The following is a 23,311-nucleotide window of genomic DNA, read 5'->3' on the forward strand; positions in this document are numbered from 1 at the left end:
ATAAACCATAGAAATCCACGGACACTTTTATTTTTTTATTGAACATAGTCTAAATGTATTTAACTATGTAAACTACATTTGCTATTAAATATAATATATCATATAAACCATAGAAATCCACGGACACTGTTTTATTTTTTTATTAAACATAGTCTAAATGTATTTAACTATGTAAACTACATTTGCTATAAAATATAATATATATCATATAAACCATAGAAATCCACGGACATTGTTTTATTTTTTTATTGAACATAGTCTAAATGTATTTAACTATGTAAACTACATTTGCTATTAAATATAATATATCATATAAACCATAGAAATCCACGGACACTGTTTTATTTTTTTTATTGAACATAGTCTAAATGTATTTAACTATGTAAACTACATTTGCTATAAAATATAATATATCATATAAACCATAGAAATCCACGGACGCCGTTTCAACTTGTTTAATTATGTAAATAACATTTGCTTTAAAATATAATATATCATATAAACAATAGAAATCCAAGGAAACTTTTTTATTTTTTTATGGAACATAGTCTAAATGTATTTAACTATGTAAACTACATTTGCTATAAAATATAATATATCATATAAACCATAGAAATCCACGGACACTGTTTTATTTTTTTATGGAACATAGTCTAAATGTATTTAACTATGTAAACTACATTTGCTATAAAATATAATATATCATATAAACCATAGAAATCCACGGACGCCGTTACAACTTGTTTAATTATGTAAATTAAATTTGCTTTAAAATATAATATATCATATAAACCATAGAAATCCACGGACGCCGTTACAACTTGTTTAATTATGTAAATCACATTTGCTTTAAAATATAATATATCACATAAACCATAGAAATCCACGGACACTGTTTTATTTTTTTATGGAACATAGTCTAAATGTATTTAACTATGTAAACTACATTTGCTATAAAATATAATATATCATATAAACCATAGAAATCCACGGACGCCGTTTCAACTTGTTTAATTATGTAAATAACATTTGCTTTAAAATATAATATATCATATAAACCATAGAAATCCACGGACACTGTTTTATTTTTTTATGGAACATAGTCTAAATGTATTTAACTATGTAAACTACATTTGATATAAAATATAATATATCATATAAACCATAGAAATCCATGGACACTGTTTTATTTTTTTATGGAACATAGTCTAAATGTATTTAACTATGTAAACTACATTTGCTATAAAATATAATATATCATATAAACCATAGAAATCCACGGACACTGTTTTATTTTTTTATGGAACATAGTCTAAATGTATTTAACTATGTAAACTACATTTGATATAAAATATAATATATCATATAAACCATAGAAATCCATGGACACTGTTTTATTTTTTTTATGGAACATAGTCTAAATGTATTTAACTATGTAAACTACATTTGCTATAAAATATAATATATCATATAAACCATAGAAATCCACGGACACTGTTTTATTTTTTTATTGAACATAGTCTAAATGTATTTAACTATGTAAACTACATTTGCTATTAAATATAATATATCATATAAACCATAGAAATCCACGGACACTATTTTATTTTTTTATTGAACACAGTCTAAATGTATTTAACTATGTAAACTACATTTGCTATAAAATATAATATATATCATATAAACCATAAAAATCCACGGACACTGTTTTATTTTTTTATTGAACATAGTCTAAATGTATTTAACTATGTTAACTACATTTGCTATTAAATATAATATATCATATAAACCATAGAAATCCACGGACACTGTTTTATTTTTTTATTGAACATAGTCTAACTGTATTTAACTATGTAAACTACATTTGCTATAAAATATAATATATCATATAAACCATAGAAATCCACGGACGCCGTTACAACTTGTCTAATTATGTGAATTGCATTTGCTTTAAAATATAATATATCATATAAACCATAGAAATCCACGGACACTGTTTTATTTTTTTATGGAACATAGTCTAAATGTATTTAACTATGTAAACTACATTTGCTATAAAATATAATATATCATATAAACCATAGAAATCCACGGACACTGTTTTATTTTTTTTATGGAACATAGTCTAAATGTATTTAACTATGTAAACTACATTTGCTATAAAATATAATATATCATATAAACCATAGAAATCCACGGACACTGTTTTATTTATTTATTGAACATAGTCTAAATGTATTTAACTATGTAAACTACATTTGCTATAAAATATGATATATCATATAAACCATAGAAATCCACGGACACTGTTTTATTTTTTATTGAACATAGTCTAAATGTATTTAACTATGTAAACTACATTCGCTATAAAATATAATATATCATATAAACCATAGAAATCCACGGACGCCGTTACAACTTGTTTAATTATGTAAATTACATTTGCTTTAAAATATAATATATCACATAAGAAAAGAAATCCACGGACGCTTTTACAACATCGAAAGAATCTCGGACATAATCAGGCTCCACCAGCACCAGGCACGCTTTGCGTCCCCCTGAAGATCAACTCATTAAATAAATACTGTTTTCTGAACCCCTTCAAACATAGCGTAGAAGGCAAGGAGGATTTTTAGAGCTGATGGGTACTATGTAATCAAGATATAGACCCAGCTGAAGGTTTCCGCACATCGGCCACAGATGGGACAAAATCCTGGATGAAGTTCGACGAAGAATCGGCAAAACCCTCACAATCGTGGGATTGGGGTGAAGCAGCAACACCTAGTCCGGTTTAGAAGCATAAGCAAGTAAGTATATTAAGACTTGCTAGATGTTTTCCGGAGGAATTGCCTATGGATCATTTTGAGCGCCCGACTGACTGACCATATTTCAAACAGAAGGCTGTGCGAAAAGTGTCGTTCAATCCCGCTTTTTAGGGTTATAATGAGAGAACGATTGAAATAGCTAGGGTACGTTCTCCGAACGATGGATGACAGATTGTCAAAGATTGTCCTTATCGACCAACCGTCTTGGGCTGAAAGGAAAGCAGGAGGTCCGCGGTTGGGGTGGGAGGCTGTTTTAAAGAAAAATTTAAGGGAAATGAGAACTTCCTGGGAGGGCGTAAAGAGGGAGACTTTGAATAGATTGCGGTGGAGGAGGAGCGTGCGTAGCTGTGTTGGCCTCAGGCGGCTTGGTGATGTGGTGAGCTGTTAGCAGTAGTAGTATTCTCTGAGATCATTCCTTACCAGGTACTTGAACATCGCTGGGCAATTCCTGCTCACCAGGTTTCAGTCCACTTCCACGCAAGAAAGAAATGTCCAAAACATCAGGAACAGCTACACTAATATCCAGTTTGTAAGGCCGCCAGTCATCGGTGAGCGCAAATTTCCTCAACTGAATTGCCAAGTAATCAGGAAACGTGGCAAATCTGGTTGTCCTGTAAAGAAAACACAAATTTAAATATGATTTAAACTTGAAGACTCAAAATATAAGATAGAAGAATATACTAAATATTATATACTTAGAATTATAAAATTAATATTATAGACTTAGAATTATAGACTTATATAGAATTGTAGACTTAAAAATGTTTACGTTTCTTGTGCAATTTTCAGGTTTCTGGCTTTGTATCTTCAGTTTTACAGTTTTAATGTCTCGGTCCAATTATCTAGAGATTGGCAAGCCCAGAATAGAGTACTTGAAGAACAGTTTCATCCAACGTTGCACTTCGATCTGGAATTATCTTCCTGAGGAAGTTATCCCTAAAAGTTTCTCTCTTGAATCTTCCAGAAGAAGATTTAACAGTCTCCAAAGATTTCGATAAAAGACTCGCGGCAAATCAGATATTCAATTATACCTGGAACCGCAAATTTTGAAAAAAATTAAGAAGATTTCACCACCATTGTGTAGCTGAGATTGAGTTTATCATAGCCGGGATTTTTTCTTTTTTTAAGAAGAAAGGGGTTTATTAATCATCAATAAACATAACAAAACCTAAAGCAAATCTTGTTTAGGTAAATAACACCCCACTAGGCCTAAATATAGATCAACATGTATGATTAGATTCAACGAATTGCATTTTTGAAATTTGTTTCGCGTTTCTTTTTAGTTTAAAAAATTAGTTGAAAATTCGTCAAAGACGTTTGAAAATTGAAAATATTTCTATGTTAAGCAACTTTAGGTTTTTCTCTAAGAAAAGATCTAATTAATCTAAAAAAAAACCTGGCTCGGTGAATGGATGGATCTGAATTAAATGGTTCCAGCGATACAAGTTCCAGTCCTTATATTGCACAGCTGTAGGCTTGTAGTACAGCTGTAGGCTTGCAGCAGAATCACATGTTTCACAGGGAGACCGCATAAAAAAATTTCTATGCATTTTTATTTCGTTCTTATGAATAGGATAAAATTTCGGAGGAGGGGGGTTATAACCCCCATGGATATGTCCTTGATCGTCTTAGCAAGTGTAAACAGAGTAACTAACATATTTCAACAAGACTTGCTTAGCCTAGACACGGCAGAAATTTTCTTTTTTTTACGTTTCTAAAAAAACGTGCAGAAAGACCTAGTAGGGGTATATAATGATAAAGTGAATGAAGCTAATTTGTATCTATTTATTGATGCATGCGTAGCCACTGAATGATCTTTAGTAATTTGGGAAATCAAGAAAAAAAACTTATAAAGAACACTATAAATCACGATATTAATGCGGAATTTTCAACCAAAACATCGATAATTAATAGCGCGTTTAAAATTGGTAGTTTTTAATTTATATCGTGTTTTATGTTAGCTTTTTAATCTATATATCTATATTTAACAGATTAAATAATCTATATTTAATCTATAAAATTGGTAGTTTTTAATCTATCACGTGTTTTATGTTAGGTTTTTAATCTATATATCTATATTTAATAGATTAAATAATCTATAATTAATCTATATATGTGGTAAAGCTTCTAATTAAGTCAATTTGGAATTTAGTAAAAATCTATTAAGACGCAAATACAAAGTTTCAAAATACCACTTTTTATTAAGATAACGAACATATCTTGCCAAGTTTCTGCTTAAAGGGATATTGAGAAATCGCTACTTCCTGGCGATTGCGTCGGTTGGGTCTAGGAAGTTGAGGTTGATAAAAATGTAAAAAAGGTTCGTTTTATGGCAAGGGGTAGACAGATACTTAATTTATGCCAGACTGACGTCTGATCTGTAGTTTTAGAAATACTTTGGAATATTGTTGGACTATTGTAGGTGTTTAAGTATCTTATTATATATTGTTGTAGTTTTCTGAGACTTGTCGTCTAGTTAGGCCAGCCAGACACAGTAGAATATATATATCTAGTATTATTATATGTTAACTGAATAAACGTATTGTGTTTTAGCCAACCTCTCTACAATCTACATTTAGTCTCTTGAATATACCCAGCTGGGATGACTATTAGTCCACTCATAGTTTAAGGCCCGCTTCCAGAGTTTAAATGCATTGGGCTCAGAATTTATTTCTCTTATAGAGGAAGAATAAAGGCATCTACCACTATATCACTTAAATACCATCAAATCACTTTACCACAACTGGTGGCATTGCGGAAAAACTGGGTCAAGGAGACTGAAAAAGGTTGCAAAATAATAATAAAAAAATCGAAATGACCTTATCAGAAGGGGTAAGCAAATAGATTTCTTTTTTAGCGGCGCTCGAATTAGCAAAACTTTGAGCAGCTTTGCTCGAACTTTGGCTATTAGAAATAGATTTGTGTCCCCTCAAAGATTTGGGCACAATAGACAAAAAGGAAAAAAGGCTCAATCAAGAATTGTTAAAAAAGTAATAAATAAATAAATAAATAAAAATACAGTATCTAGTTTTTAGCAAGTAGAAGTAAGTGTATAATTAGTAGTTTTCTTAGTGTTAGTAATAACTGTAGTGCAGAAGTGCCGTATATCACAAAATAATAAAGTGTTTGTACCACGAATTAAAAGAATAAAATAAAAGATAATACGTAAAGAAAAATCTAGCTGGACTGACGAAACGTTGATAGAAACAGAAGAATTTTAGGCATAATAGTAGCAAATAGGGTCCTAAGTCAGCCTTACTGCAGGTACAGGCTATAGAATAATTTTTTAAGGACAACACTGCTATAATTTAGCAAATGAAACACATAAATTGTGGTCCGAACAATTATAGATTAGAAGCTGCCATTTCCGAGTGTCTTAGGAGTAGAGATGCTTTGAAAATATGGCCTTTTAAGACGTAATGAGCATTAGAATTACCTTCGTTAAAGGTAACCCCAATACTAGGTTAGTTGTGTAACATCACAAGCAAAGAGAAGATAAAGATATATAAATATGTAAATTAAGTACTTGAGGAAAGGGATGGAAAAAGAGAGAAAAGTAACCTTATAAGTAAGAAAACAAACGTGGAAGCCTAGCAAAAGTCGCCGAAAGAAGCGAAAAAAAAGAATTGTTACCCAGCTGTGATGGGAAGTCTGCATAAGGCAGGAAATTCGGTAAGAGAAATCGATAATCATAGAAAATGGAGGCATAGGGATAGGTCTTAAAAGAGCCTCCTTTCCCTACACAAAGAACCTTCATTTGAATAATGGTGTTAGAAAAAGTTCCAATTCTGAATTAGCTGCGCGAAATGAGTCAGAAGAAAGTTCAAATTTGAATTTAAAAACCATGGCTGGTTTTAATTCATGTAGATGCAAAACGAGCCAGTGTTTGAAAACCGTTACGCTTGTTTACATAAAATGTAAGACCACGTTAAGACAAAGAGAGGTGACGGTGCATCAGTTAGGATAGACGAAATTGACAATTCTGGTCCACTCCTACGTTTACTCAATGACCAATTCAATCATCCTCAAGCCTAGTCTAATTACAAATCAGTACAGTTTAGTCGAACAGACAAAATAGGAAAAATAAGTGGAAAAAAAGCTATGATAAAACTTACGAAAAAGGATGAAAAGTCATTATATCCTTAAAGAAATAAAAATATCCAAAAATTACTTAATTAATCCTCTGACAGAAGTTGACTCAAAACGGAGAAATTTACCAACAGATCAAGAAAGATGTGAACAGGGCAGAGAATAAAGTATGCTCTACCTCAAATTCCTGCAACCATTCTCAGAAGTTAGGAGCTAAATGTTAAAAAAAAACTCACTTCTTTAAGCACATAATTGTAAACTATCCCATATCCATGGAAACTGATAATTCAAAATGAATAGAAGCCTTCTCGTTTTATTTCAATTATTCTTTATTAGGAGAGTATTTTCGCTTTAAAGAAATTAGTTCCTTCATGAAATCTGCCAAATATTTTAGAACTTTATAGATGTAATGATTAAGGTCGAAATGAGTTACAACTATTATAGCTTGAAAAACATTTATAACCAGATCATCGCCAGAATTGCATTTCAATAGGAAAAATTATTGTTTAAAAGAAAAATTTTAACTGGAAAGACCTTAAATAAGAAAACAAGCAGCTAGCTTAATACATTATTTTGCGATAAGGGTGCGCATTAATGGCCGTATTCATGCAAACTGTTCGTGACATGTATTGCCTTTATATGTGTTTAAAAAAAATGTAGCTTTCATTTGACTATTCCTAAGGCTGATGAATTGAAGTAAATCCTGTCATGATTAAGTCAATTATGTCACGCAAAAACCTAACTATAAGTGCTAAAAAAATCAGCTGAAAAATACAGTACTTTTTTAACACAAACACTTTCGGACGGGGAAATTTATATTATTTAAAAAAAAATACAGGTTGCAACAATAGACACCCCCCCCCCCTCTTAAAAAAAATAAGGAGATAATGAATTTGACCCTAGAACGGCAATCAGCATAAAAACTTGTAAAAGATATGGAATAAAACATGAAACACATAAATATAGGCTTAAAAGAGACCTATAATACTGAAAAAGCTGAAACAAACTTGAAAAAACCCTTAGGCTTCATTGAAGTAAATAATCAAAAAAAGAGAAAAGGATTCAAGTTAAAAAATATAGCAAGACGAAATTAAAGGAAAAGAAATTAAACGGAGTCAGTTAAACTCTGTTAAACGCGCATATTGAACTGACCGAACGAGACTAGTACGAAAATTGTATTAAATAAGTACAAAATAAGTAGCATTAATACTACGGAAACACCGTTACAGTGTTTAACTCGGGCCGAGATTAATAGAAATATGGGAGAAATGCTCAAAGTAGACAGGAAAAATTTTGCTCTCTTATGTGGGAGTCGTTTTCGGGAAAATTAATAAAATGGCAGGTACAAATAAAAGAAGGCACATAAGATCCTTAAGGACTTAAAGTTGAAGTTGAAACCTAAGACAGGACCACTAAAAGTTGGGAAGTTAAAGTGAAAAATAATCATTGTCACTTGTATATCGAAAAATAAATTACTGTGCGCCATAAAGGCAAGGTATTTTCTGCAGAAGGGCCACTTTTTTTGAGAACAGGATAGCCAAAGAGAAAACGGTGGCCACACATAACAAAAAGTGTGGCAATAATATACGATATAATTAATTATTGTGTGTGCAGGTTCATAATAGTTCTTTTAGCTGTAGCTGATGAAAAGGGCACTTAGAAACGTTACAGGAACTACCAGAAGGCAGCCTTGGTAAGCAAACCTTCAGGGAGCAGGAACGAGTCAATTAATAGTGCCAAAACAGGTAAAAAGACGAATAGCTAAATTTTTAGCTTATCAAATCAACCTGTAAACGGAGCCTTGTCCCAAAAGGACATTAAAGCTGAAAAAAAGGGATTACAGACAAATACATTTTCTTGTAACTGTCTCAAGTACCTAAAAATTCGAAAAGAATTAAAAAGCTCAAAAGTCTAAATAAACAAACAGGCATATTGTTAGCTAATGACAGTTAATGACACATGTTGGTTCAAAATAGAACCAAAGTTGTAAAACAAAGATAAAAAAAATGTATATAGTCATATATGCAAAAGTTATATAGTGGTAACAAATGTTGTTGAGAAAATATATACAGTTGTAAGATATTTTGAAAACTCTTTATAAATATGGAATTGTCATCAAAAAAAAAAAACAAAAAAAATTGTAAATGTTAATTTTAATAGCAAAATCATGTTATATGAACTATTGCCAAGCCCTTATATAGAGGCTAATCACAGTTATCAGTTATAGTGCATAAATCTATTTGTTGGTGCTGATTTTCTTTTGTAAATATTTTAATTGCAGTTAAGACTTATCAGATAAAAGTCTCGACTGACTTATTTAGAAGTCGTACAATAAACAAATATTGCAGTGATTAAATAAACTATAAGGGTACATAATTAATATTTTTTTTCAACAATTAAGTTATGCATAACCATAACTTCTGCTAATATATACGTATATATATATATATATATATATATATATATATATATATATATATATATATATATATATATATATATATATATATATATATATATATATATATATATATATATATATATATATATATATATATATATAATATATATATATATATATATATATATCCTAAACTATCCATGTAAATATAGTGAATTAATATGTTGAGTATTTTTTTTTATTTTGCTTTGTGTAGCATTCAAGAAATATTCTACATTAATCCTTTATAAGCAATTAACAAAACACGAATTGGAAATAACTCCAATGCTAGTCTATACCGTGTTTTATTTTTTTAAATGCTTTAAGTTTTAACCAGTAGTTAAATATCCTATCTAGTTTTGCGACTTAAAAAAATACTTGTGTAAGTTATTACACAATGCTTGTATATACATGTATATATATACTATGTTTTTATTTACTTTAAGTTTTATCTAGTGATTTAATGTTATATATAAATGTTTGACTTCGAGTCAGCGTATAAATATTTTTATTGTGAAATAATCCGTTAAGTATTAAGTTTGAAAAGAATAATCCAGCAAGAAACACAATTTTTCGATTCCAGCAGTATATTATATTCAGAGTAACTAAAAGTAAATAAAAGTAATTAAAGTAATTAAACTTCAAAAAACTGAGTGAAACCTTTTACTATATATATAGGTAACAAATTATGCTCTATGTATATTCTAATGTGAATATTTATTTTATATACAGCATTAGCTTTTTTTATTGGAAATCAAATTTTTCGCAACATCCTTTCGGATCCATTTTTTTTCAATCTTTTTTTGACGCATTTTTGGAAAGGAACAAATTTTGAAGCCACTTCACATGTATCCTGATACTAACATCTCATATCATCAGAAACCAACCCATACCTGATCAACTGATATTTTGGAAAATGTATGCAGTATTACAGACTTTACTACAAGTTCATCAGAAAGTGAGATAAAATCAGAACTTAATTTAGGCCTAAAGAATGTGCTACATAGCCTCAAGGCTTTATATTATTGAAATATGTGAAAATGCTTTGTGCTGAAAAAAAAAATTTCTAAACCTGAAAAATAGACGGTATATCAACCAAATAACACAGATAAATTAAATTATTAATGGGAATTAAATTTAAACTCAAATAATTCATAAACGTTTCTAATATAACTTGAAATCTAATTTAAGCACAACCACTAATATAATGCTTAAGCCGCTTTGGGTCAAGCTAAAACAGAAGATGCATATGAAAAGGGTAAACAGAGTATTTTTCAGTCCTAGAGACAGAGAAAAAGAGAAACGAGGATGAATTTCAAATTGAAATCCTTCAAAAAAAAAGAACATGGCCTATGTTGGACCAGAAACATGACCATAAAGAAACCCATTGAGGGTATATGCACAAAATGACCCAAAGATGGCAGCATAAAAGCTGCAAACAAAATTAAGTTGTTTTAAAAGTAAAATATTGAGAGTTGGGACAACTCTTCTTTAAATGGGGAGTATTGTGGTAAAGCCTCTAATTAAGTCAATTTGGAATTTAGTAAAAATATATTAAGACGCAAATACAAAGTTTCGAAATACCACTTTTTATTAAGATAAGGAACATATCCTGCCAAGTTTCTGCTTAACGGGAAATTGAGAAATACCAACTTCCTAGATATTGCGTCGGTTGGGTCCAGGAAGGTGTGGTTGATAAAAATGTATAAAAGGTACATTTTATGGGAAGGGGTAGACGGATACTAACTTTATTTCGGACAGACCTCTGGTTTGTTGATTTATAAATACCTTGGAATCTTGTCGGATCAATGTAAGTGTCCAAGTATCTTATTATATATTATTGTAGTTTTCTAAGACTTGTGGTCTACTTGGGACAGCCAGACCCAGTAGAATGTATATTTCTGGTATAATTATATGTTAACTGAAAAAAAGTATTGTGTTATAGAGAACCTCTCTACAACCTACATTTAGTCCCTCGAATATACCCAGCTGGTACGCCTAATTAGTCCGGTCATAGCCTAAGGCACGCTACCAATGTTTAATTACCTTAGGGCCATAGTTTATTTCCCCTATACATGGAGAATCAAGGCATCTACCACTACATCACTTAAATACAATAAAATCACCTTACCACATATCTATATTTAATAGATTAAATAATCTATATTTAATCTATAAAATTGGTAGTTTTTAATCTATCACGTGTTTTACGTTAGGTTTTTAATCTATATATCTATATTTCATAGATTAAATAATCTATATTTAATCTATAAAATTGGTAGTTTTTAATCTATCACGTGTTTTATGTTAGGTTTTTAATCTATATATCTATATTTAATAGATTAAATAATCTATATTTAATCTATAAAATTGGTAGTTTTTAATCTATCACGTGTTTTATGTTAGGTTTTTAATCTATATATCTATATTTAATAGATTAAATAATCTATATTTAATCTATAAAATTGATAGTTTTTAATTTATCACGTGTTTTATGTTAGGTTTTTAATCTATATATCTATATTCAATAGATTAAATAATCTATGTTTAATCTATGAAATTGGTAGTTTTTAATCTATCACGTGTTTTATGTTAGGTTTTTAATCTATATATCTATATTTAATAGATTAAATAATCTATATTTAATCTATAAAATTGGTAGTTTTTAATTTATCACGTGTTTTATGTTAGGTTTTTAATCTATATTTCTATATTTAATCTATAAAATTGGTAGTTTTTAATCTATCACATGTTTTATGTTACGTTTTTAATCTATATATCTATATTTAATAGATTAAATAATCTATATTTAATCGATAAAATTGGTGGTTTCTAATCTGTCACGTGTTTTATGTTAGGTTTTTGATCTATATATCTATATTTAATAGATTAAATAATCTATATTTAATCTATAAAATTGGTAGTTTTTAATAAATCACGTGTTTTATGCTAGGTTTTTAATCTATATATCTTTATTTAATAGATTAAATAATCTATATTTAATCTGTAAAATTGGTAGTTTTTAATCTATCACGTGTTTTATGTTAGGTTTTTAATATATATATCTATATTTAATAGATTAAATAATCTATATTTAATCTATAAAATTGGTAGTTTTTAATCTATCACGTGTTTTATGTTAGGTTTTTAATCTATATATCTATATTTAATAGATTAAATAATCTATATTTAATCTATAAAATTGGTAGTTTTTAATCTATGGCGTGTTTTATGTTAGGTTTTAATCTATTTATCTACATTTAATAGATTAGATAATCTATATTTAATCTATAAAATTGGTAATTTTTAATCTATCACGTGTTTTATGTTAGGTTTTTATTCTATATATCTATATTCAATAGATTAAATAATCTATATTTAATCTATAAAATTGGTAGTTTTTAATTTATTACGTGTTTTATGTTAGGTTTTTAATCTATATATCTATATTCAATAGATAAAATAATCTATATTTAATCTATAAAATTGGGTAGTTTTTAATTTATCACGTGTTTATGTTAGGTTTTTAATCTATATATCTATATTTAATAGATTAAATAATCTATATTTAATGTATAAAATTGGTAGTTTTTAATTTATCACGTGTTTTATGTTAGGTTTTTAATCTATATATCTATATTTAATAGATTAAATAATCTATATTTAATGTATAAAATTGGTAGTTTTTGATCTATCACGTGTTTTATGTTAGGTCTTTAATCTATATATCTATACTTAATAGATTAGATAATCTATATTTAATCTATAAAATTAGTAGTTTTTAATCTATCAGGTGTTTTATGTTAGGTTTTTTATCTATATATCTATATTTAATAGATTAAATAATCTATATTTAATCTATAAAATTGGTAGTTTTTAAATCTATCACGTGTTTTATGTTAGGTTTTTAATCTATATATCTATATTTAATAGATTAAATAATCTATATTTAATCGATAAAATTGGTAGTTTTTAATCTATCACGTGTTTTATGTTAGGTTTTTAATCTATAGATCTATATTTAATAGATTAAATAATCTATATTTAATCTATAAAATTGGTAGTTTTTAATCTATCACGTGTTTTATGTTAGGTTTTTAATCTATATATCTATATTTAATCTATAAAATTGGTAGTTTTTAATTTATCACGTGTTTTATGTTAGGTTTTTAATCTATATATCTATATTTAATAGATTAAATAATCTATATTTAATCTATAAAATTGGTAGTTTTTAATCTATCGCATGTTTTATGTTAGTTTTTAATCTATACTTCTATATCTAATAGATTAAATAATCTATATTTAATCTATAAAATTGGTAGTTTTTAATCTATCACGTGTTTTATGTTAGGTTTTTAATCTATATATCTATATTTAATAGATTAAATAATCTATATTTAATCTGTCAAATTGGTAGTTTTTAATCTATCATGTGTTTTATGTTAGGTTTTTAATATATATATCTATTTTTAATAGATTAAATAATCTATATTTAATCTATAAAATTGGTAGTTTTTAATCTATCGCGTGTTTTATGTTAGGTTTTTAATCTATATATCTATATTTAATAGACTAAATAATCTATATTGAATCTATAAAATTGGTAGTTTTTAATTTATCACGTGTTTTATGTTAGGTTTTTAATCTATATATCTATATTTAATATATTAAATAATCTATATTTAATTGATAAAATTGGAAGTTTTTATCTATCACGTGTTTTATGTTAGGTTTTTAATCTATATATCTATATTTAATAGATTAAATAATGTATATTTAATCGATAAAATTGGTAGTTTTTAATCTATCATGTGTTTTATGTTAGGTTTTTAATCTATATATCTATATTTAATAGATTAAATAATCTATATTGAATCTATAAAATTGGTAGTTTTTAATTTATCACGTGTTTTATGTTAGGTTTTTAATCTGTATATCTATATTTAATAGATTAAATAATCTATATTTAATCGATAAAATTGGTAGTTTTTAATCTATCACGTGTTTTATGTTAGGTTTTTAATCTATATTATATTTTAATATTATATTTAATAGATTAAATAATCTACATTGAATCTATAAAATTGGTAGTTTTTAATCTATCACGTGTTTTATGTTAGGTTTTTAATCTATATATCTATATTTAATAGATTAAATAATCTACATTTAATCGATAAAATTGGTAGTTTTTAATCTATCACGTGTTTTATGTTAGGTTTTAATCTATATATCTATATTTAATAGATTAAATAATCTATATTTCATCTATAAAATTTATAGAGAATCCATACTTAAATAATCTATAAAATCTATATAGAATCCATACTTAAATAACCCTCTAAATATTAAGTTAGATAATAGATCTTAATCTCTTTATAGTTTAAAGGTGATACTCTGCACATGACCCCCCCTCCTAAAAGCCTCTAAAGATTAGCCTCTAAATAAACCTCTAAATATTAAGTTAGATAATAGATCTCAATCTCTTTATAGTTTAAAGGTGATACTCTGCGCTTGACCCCCCCTCCTAAAAGCCTCTAAATATTAGCCTCTAAATAAACCTCTAAATATTAAGTTAGATAATAGATCTCAATCTCTTTATAGTTTAAAGGTGATACTCTGCGCTTGACCCCCCTCCTAAAAGCCTCTAAATATTAGCCTCTAAATAAACCTCTAAATATTAAGTTAGATAATAGATCTCAATCTCTTTATAGTTTAAAGGTGATACTCTGCGCTTGACCCCCCCCTCCTAAAAGCCTCTAAATATTAGCCTCTAAATAAACCTCTAAATATTAAGTTAGATAATAGATCTCAATCTCTTTATAGTTTAAAGGTGATACTCTGCGCATGACCCCCCTCCTAAAAGCCTCTAAATATTAGCCTCTAAATAAACCTCTAAATATTAAGTTAGATAATAGATCTCAATCTCTTTATATTTTAAAGTTGATACTCTGCACTTGACCCCCCCCCCTCCTAAAAGCCTCTAAATATTAGCCTCTAAATAAACCTCTAAATATTAAGTTAGATAATAGATCTAAATCTCTTTATAGTTTAAAGGTGATACTCTGCGCTTGACCCCCCCCCCTCCCAAAAGCCTCTAAATATTAGCCTCTAAATAAACCTCTAAATATTAAGTTAGATAATAGATCTCAATCTCTTTATAGTTTAAAGGTGATACTCTGCACATGACCCCCCCTCCTAAAAGCCTCTAAATATTAGCCTCTAAATAAACCTCTAAATATTAAGTTAGATAATAGATTTTAATCTCTTTATAGTTTAAAGGTGATACTATGCATATGAACCCCCCTCCTCTCCTAAAAGCCCCCTTTTCTCATTCTCAAACTTTGCACACATATTCGTGTTGTACATCTTCCAACTCATCATCAATCAGGGATTATTTAAGAAATTGTTCTAAATTTTTAGTATTAATGATTACAGTTTAAAAGTTACAAAAGACCACACCATACTTTAAAAGATTCCTCTTTTAAGCGTGACAGCGATGGTATATACAATACAAAATACCGCTGTGAAGGGTAACACTTAAACCAAAATGCCCTAAATTAAGGTCAATACAATTTCTTGCGTCAGCTCCACAGCTTGAACACAATATTTATTCCGCTTGTCTGTATCTATCGATTCATATACGCCTTAATGTCTTGTTTGATGGATAAACAATTTTGTCGCCATAGCTTTAATAAAACTGAGCATTTAATTATGAGTATTTATGTGTTATACATTATGAGAGTTTTAGTGTTATGTATTATCGAGCTAATACTAATTTATAATTTATTATATAAATATAATATAATTTATATAATATAATTTATTAGGTAATATAGTTTATTACCTATTCATGAGCTGCGTATTGTTGTCTTTTTCGTCAGAAGTTATTTTGTAGTTATTAGTTTTCTTTTCGTTGTTTCATATACTCCTCTGTGTACATTCATGTATGTATAGAGGGCGTAAATAAATTATCATTCTATATGTTCCATGTTCGTACGTTCTATGTATGATATGTTCTATGTCTGTCGATTCACAGTTTGGTGTTTGCTACAAAAAATAAAACTTACTTATAAGCAGTAGTTTTCGCATTGATAGCTGAACTATAGAACTGATGGACAATTTCTGGCTGAGTAAAGCTTTGTAATAGCGACATCATGGTAAAGTGAGGACGAACAGGTTCCATTTCTCTGAAATGAAAATAAATTTTTAGACAAAAGAAATTATAAGATAAAAACAAAGAAATGAATATAAAGACGATAAACGGGTCTATAGCCAGTAAATGAAAGCGAAGAAAAACAAGAAAAATCCTACGAATATTTCGCCCGCATATAAAACAAGGCGTCTTCAGCATAAAAAAAAGCAAAAAAAAACTAGAAACCAAAACTAAAAAATATACGAAAGCAACTTTAACCACTTCGTGGTTTGATGAAGGTACCTGCAAATTGTAAATGTAAGTAAATGTATATTATAATATTTTCTTTTAATCTATTTTGGTTTTATATATATATTTTTAGTTTTTTCTAGTTTAGTCAGTTTTTTTAGTTTTTTTTTTTTATATTGGCATGCTAGCTCGTCTTCGTCATTTCTGTCCTAAAACTATTTTAAAATCTATTTATTATTCTTTCGTCCACCCATATTTTCTCTGATGAATTTCGGTTTGGGCTTCTACCTTTTCGTCTGTATCAAAATCTCTCCAAATACTTCAGAATAAAGCAATGAGAATTCTTTTAATGTTGATTGCAGATCTTCAGTTAGACACCTATATGGGACTTAAGGAATTTATTCTTTGGATCAACTTCATTTAATTTCTATCTCTAGTATTTGTTACGATTATCAATATAGTAATTTACCTGTAAATTTTTTCCGGTATTTTTTCAACTAATTCCCAATTTCATAATTATCCTACTACTCATCGTTCAGACTTTTCGTGCGAAATTCGTCCGACGTCGAGAGCTGGATTCAGCATCCGTCACACTGGGCCAAAAATCTGGAACTCAATTTCAGCATCAGTTTGAAATTGCAGCAATAAGCGACATTTTCTAAGACTAGTTAAGAAACATCTTACGACACGCTAAGCATTTTGTTTATTATGGTTTTCTTTTTAGAAGATGGCTGTTTATTTTCGTTGGCAATATTTTCAGTGCTAAAGTATGCCACCAGGCATGTGCGCTGTTTTGTGACATCTATTTATGTATGTGTTGTAAATAAAAATATTCTACTCTACTCTATAGGGAATAACTATCCAAATTTCATACCCGTTAACATATTTAAAATCAGATGGGTATAAGTTACGAGTTTCGATGCTTCTGATATCAAGGTCAATTCTAGGGTATTATCCATTTCCTGTATTAAAGACGATAGAAGCGCCTGGCACGAGTAGATGGGGGAGGGGGATTCATAATGCACCCACCCACCTTATCCATAGTCTCAAGATTAGTCCTATGATTTCTTATATTTATCATGTAATTCGTTAATTTTTCCCGCCCATTTTAGTTGTATCGCACCCCCTCGCCCCAAAAAAATCTTGTGCAAGTGTCTTGTGCAAGGGTCACCTCATTGAAATTTACCCGAGAACAATTTTACCGAACTGTACAGAAGTCTAACAATGTTATACAAAATATCGATCATCTTAATGGAGAAATGTCAATACATTTTACGAAAAGCTTTTTGGGGTTGCTACCTTACAACATAAACCCAAACAAACAAGCGATTTTCCTTGTTTTTCAAGATGGGGGACTCAAGGCCTTCAGTTTAGGGTTTTCGATCATTGTGATTCCATTGATACAATTTACATTTTGATCCATCATTCGAGGAGTTTAAAACAATTTTTAAAATTCTCAAAAATTGTTTTCGCTATACACTTGTACTATCAAGATAAACCTATATAATAGTTATCATTCCTGAATCATTTTTAAATTAAAAGAAAAAAAATATTCATAAGAAAGATCTTTTCAAAACAAGTTTTTTAATTTTCGGTCACTACGGGCTGTAGTGTGTTCTTTATTAGGTTGCAGCTACTGTGGTAACCAGGATCTTAAGATTGCATGATCTTAAAGATATATTCATTTTGGTGCGACTTGGTAGGAGCGACGTTAATAGTGAAAGACGTGGAGTGCGAGATTCGATCCAGTCCTTCTCTCTCTGCCAGGAAATCAATAGCTGGGGAAGCAAGGAGGTAGACTGACGAGCTGACTCTCTGTCTATGTCGCTCATTTTGGCATAAATTACAGAATCTAAAAAGCCAGCTCTTTGAAGAGTATCATATGAAACTTTAAAATGATTGAGAAATATCTCCTGAGCTGAAAAGCTAATAGTTCCTTCATGCAGTTGATCGACTCAGTCATAATACTAGTATTTGGAGCTTGGCAAAGCCACTGCAATCACTTGATCACCAGCACAACTTTGCTTGCCGAAACATGAGTATAGCCACTGCCCATTACAGTTTCTTGTTTGAACGGGCGAACAACCTCAATGACAGCTTCCACGATGGACACTCATTGCTGCGAGGTTCAAGTTATCTCATTTTAGCGTCATGCAGGTTTGAGTTGAAGAAGTCACACAGTGACTCTTTACGGCAACAAAACATTTCTATCCTGACAATACTGCTTTTCTATCGAACATTCATGCCCTTTTGATGGATAAACTACCAATACATGTCTTGCAAATGGCTTCAGAAAGATCTTGGGCTTTGGAAGATACTTTGAGGATTCTAAATAGCAGTTGTATGTTTACCAGTGCTGGTCCCAGCATTTATACTTCATTAGAGATACCTCTTTTACTGAGATGTCACTGTAACTTTCAAGATCTGGATAATTTAATTCCAAGATACTACCATCATCGTTACAGCAGTGTACTCAGTTTCTTCGGAGAGCTATCTATTTATCAAGATTAACCAAAGGGTGGGAATCCAATAAGACTGCTTTAATGTTGGATTAATTTTCACAGAAGGATATCTTTTCTACAGAACACGTAAAGACACCGCTATTCGCTAGTTGGCAAGTATCGCAATTCCAATAAATGCCTTTAGAATGCACTACGATTCTATTCACAATCAAAACATGGAAACTGAAGAAAATGACATTAGGAAAATAGAAACGGTAAAAAAAAAGGAAAAAAAACCCAACAGAAACAATACAGAAAAACGGCTACCAGTTTTCTTTTTATCCAATTTTCACCTAATTTACAGTACAGATAACGGTGGAAAATTAAAAAAGACACTGAAACGGCACCAATCCTAATATATACTGGAAAACGGCTACCAGTTTTCTGTTTATCTGGTTTTCAAAACATAAACTGAAACGGCACCAATCCTAATATATACTGGAAAAACGGCTACCAGTTTTCTGTTTATCTGGCTTTCAAAACAGAAACTGAAACGGCACCAATCCTAATATATATTGGAAAAACGGCTACCAGTTTTCTGTTTATCTGGTTTTCAAAACAGAAACTGAAACGGCACAAATCCTATTATATACTGGAAAAACGGCTACCAGTTTTCTGTTTATCTGGTTTTCTCCGAAATAACAGAAAAGACAACGGTTGAAAAACAAAACAGAAACTGAAACGGCGCCAACCTTTAATATGTTTGATGTTTAGGAATTGTCCTTGAATAGTTTTATGTACTACTTCGAATAACCATATATTAAACATAAAGTTATACAAAAATATAATTGGATCCTGCCTTCTAGGAATATAATAAAAGAAATATTAGGATGGGCTAGGCTACGTTCTACGGATGAATGAGGACAGAGTGGAGAATTTTATATAGTTCAGGACCCATAAACGGTTCATTTCCCTTTAATGTACAACTCTTGGAGATGTATTCGACGGACCTCTTTAGTGCAACGATAACGCAACGGATATATTAATTACAAATAAGGAAAAATTGGAAAAACTAGAATAAAATTAGAAAGCTTTGCTATAATTAAAAGCCGAGCTTTACTGTATCTCTTATAACTTTTCGCCATTGAAGCAGGTTTAGCCCCCCCCCCCCCTGATATCTACTAACCTCTGGAAATGCATATTAAGAAGGCTAGGTCACTTTGACCAGGAAAGAGTGAGGAAAAAGAGGTGACGTTAGCTAACAAGAAAATCGATGAAATTTATAACTTCACAACTTCACTTACAAGGGTAGTATTATTAGTAAAGAAGGTGAATGCAGTGAAGACCTAGATTGTGGAATAGGTGAGGCAGAGGGTGTTATTCTCCAGTTGAAAAGTTTGAAAGAATAGAAAGGTAAATATGAAAACCAAGATTAGAATATTGAAAGCCATGGTACCAATAGTGGTCATATATGGCTCTGAAATTCGGGTGCTGGACGAAGATGTGCTAGATGCATTTTCAGGGGAATAGTATAAGGATAATTTTAGGTATCCGTTTGACTGACCGCATTTCAAACAAAAAGCAGCACAAACGATGTGGTTCGCCCCCACTTTCAAGGTCTGAAATGAGAGAAAGGTTAAAGCAACCAAGCCACCTGCTACGACGGATGGGTGATAGCTTGCCCAAAATCACGTTTATTGGTCATCAATCTAGAGCCAAATGAAAAGCGGGTCGTCCCGAACGGGTTGGGCCGAGATCCCAATAAAAGACTGAAGGAAAATCGGGACTTCATGGGAAGGAGTAAAGGATGAAGCTTTAAAGAAACGAGAGAGGAAAAGTGTGTGCCACTGTGTTGGCCTCAGGCGGCTTGGTGCTGCAGTGAGTTTCTGCCAGTAGTATTAATATACCTACTTTATTTGTCAATAAAGATTTTACGCTGCATTTTGGAGTGCAAAATTTTGCAAAAGTTATAAACAACGTTGGGTCATATTAGCCTCCAATTTCTTCTTTTTCAGTTGACTCATTGTACTGTGCTCCACATTTTCGGCCCCAAAAATGTGGAGCAACTTTGAATTTAAGTTTTCAGACCAAGAGAATTTTCAACTAGGTTAAGGGCGAAGAAGGTTAAGCCGGCCAGATTATAAAATGTGCTTTTTACTCTTCCCTTCAATTGTATTGTATTGCTCTTGGGTAAGCGACAAGTGCCGACAGAGTAGAGCAACAAATTAAAAATGTTACAGTGAATCAAAAATATAATCAATTACTCCATATGCCAAAAATTTGACCGTAATATATTTTTTTCGCTTTAGACCTAATAAAAATTTTTTACTGCCTAAGAAAGTTTTTTTTGGGCAAAATGTTTCGGAATTCAATTATACTTTGTCTTCCAAATTAAATGATAAAGACTAATTTTAACAGAAATTTTAGTTTTAACAGAGGCCTTCATTATCGTACACTGAAAAAATTCGAGACCTTTTATGTTAATTTTGAGGATTGTAAGCAGCAGGTTCGGGCCACCTTATACCAAACAAACCTACTAATACAATACTCTATAATTAACATATTAGCTCTAGTGTATAATTAACAGTGTCGTTAAGGAAACCTGTGTATATTCATGTTCGTTAAAATATGAAAATAATTAAGAAATCAAGAAACGAGGGTGACTATCAGCCCGTTGAAAAAAGCCAAAACAAAAAGACAAAGCAGATATTCGGCAATGACCTCCAATAAGCCTTCCTAAGAAGGTCATTATATGAGGTCATTTACAATGACCTCAGCTGAGTTTGAAGGTAAGTTTGAAGTCTACCACAAAAATTTTTCATTGCTTCCAAGAATTAGAAACATCCGTACAATTTGTATCTTCTGTTTTTCAGGGGGGGACATTGCTGAGACCTCTATGCTCCCCTATAGACACCATTTTGTTTCTGATAAGTTCCCCATAGTAATCTTAAGTATTTGGAAAAAGTAATTTTTGGGCTGAGATTAACATATCTCAAACATATGAAGGAAAAGATGGTGAAAATATTTATGTTTTTCACAACATTCACTTTTTTTCTAGCTTTGAAGATGGCTTACGAGCTCATTTGGAGGATGTAAAATTATATTTCTCGTTACTAAAAATCGCCTTTGAAATGTGCGCTCTATGTTGGCTGTCTATTGCTCTACTTAGAGTTACAACTGAGTTTGAAAAATTTTTGGAGCCAAAAATGGGGAGTAGAGGACAATGAGTCAACTGAAAAAGAAGAAATCGGAGGTTAAAATGACCCAACGTCGTTTATAACTTGTGTAAAATTTTGCACTCCAAAATGCAGTATCAAATCTTTATTGACAAGTTTTTGTGGAGCATAATTTTTATTTTTTAAAGCAAATTTTTTAAAGGATTTTAACCGCTTAGAAGAATATTTAACCATGCATCAAGCGTGGTTCGCTCAGATGGCAGAACTTTAGAGCCCTGGTGGTCGAGCCAAACATTAGGCTTTTGTTTTAAAATTAATTAATTTCTGGGTAGAATTCAAATTTGTCAAGGAAAAATCGATTTTAAGCTAATTCACGATTCTTACAGATAAAAAATTCAAACAATGGCAGGGGGTGGGTAAGACTTTTTTTTCTTTGTAAATGATTATTGCCAAAGATACAGTTTTAGTATTTCGAGAGATATAAATATAGGTAAGTCTACCCTGTTTTGTCTCATGGCTGGGATATCGACTTTAAAGTTCCAGAGACAAACCAAGCACAAATTTTGTGTTGGGGGGGGGGGGAATAATTTTCCCCTTATACTCATAAAAAATATATGCTACGTTTTTTTTTTTCGTTTTTTATGCTTATCGTCCGACAGGCTTCACAGCTAGCAATGGACGTTTGACACTTAGGCTACGTTCTGGCAAAATAAGGCGAATTTTACCTGGCAAAACCGAGTGACATCACTTTGTGAATCTCAGCTAATTACATTTACATTTAGACAAAAAGCGGAAATCTTAAAAATCCTTAAAAATTTTGTGAATGCAGGTTTAAAAAGAATACTAATAGCATTGTATACCAACGCACAATTTTAAAGCATTTATTTTGTTTCAACAACTATTTTAGCGACCGGAAAAGCAAACAACTTCACTCTGATTAAAAACTGAAGCAAATC

At 30.2% G+C, this 23,311-nt stretch overlaps 1 protein-coding gene across 2 annotated transcripts in view; it reads right to left on the minus strand.

Annotated features, from left to right (window-relative positions):
• Usp5 (ubiquitin specific protease 5) overlaps positions 1-23,311 on the minus strand; it is a 108,182-nt gene that overhangs the window by 10,447 nt on the left and 74,424 nt on the right. For both annotated transcript variants that reach the window (XM_089093199.1, XM_089093198.1), the window contains exons 11-12: positions 16,425-16,544; positions 3,246-3,436 (exon numbers count right to left, since the gene is read on the minus strand). In XM_089093199.1, the coding sequence (XP_088949325.1) occupies positions 3,246-3,436; positions 16,425-16,544 (311 nt within the window). The remainder of the gene's footprint in view (positions 1-3,245; positions 3,437-16,424; positions 16,545-23,311) is intronic.

This window comes from Artemia sp. Qi Xiang Cuo, chromosome 8 (assembly GCF_049724085.1).
Source record: "Artemia sp. Qi Xiang Cuo chromosome 8, ASM4972408v1, whole genome shotgun sequence".
Lineage (NCBI taxonomy): Eukaryota > Metazoa > Arthropoda > Branchiopoda > Anostraca > Artemiidae > Artemia > Artemia sp. Qi Xiang Cuo.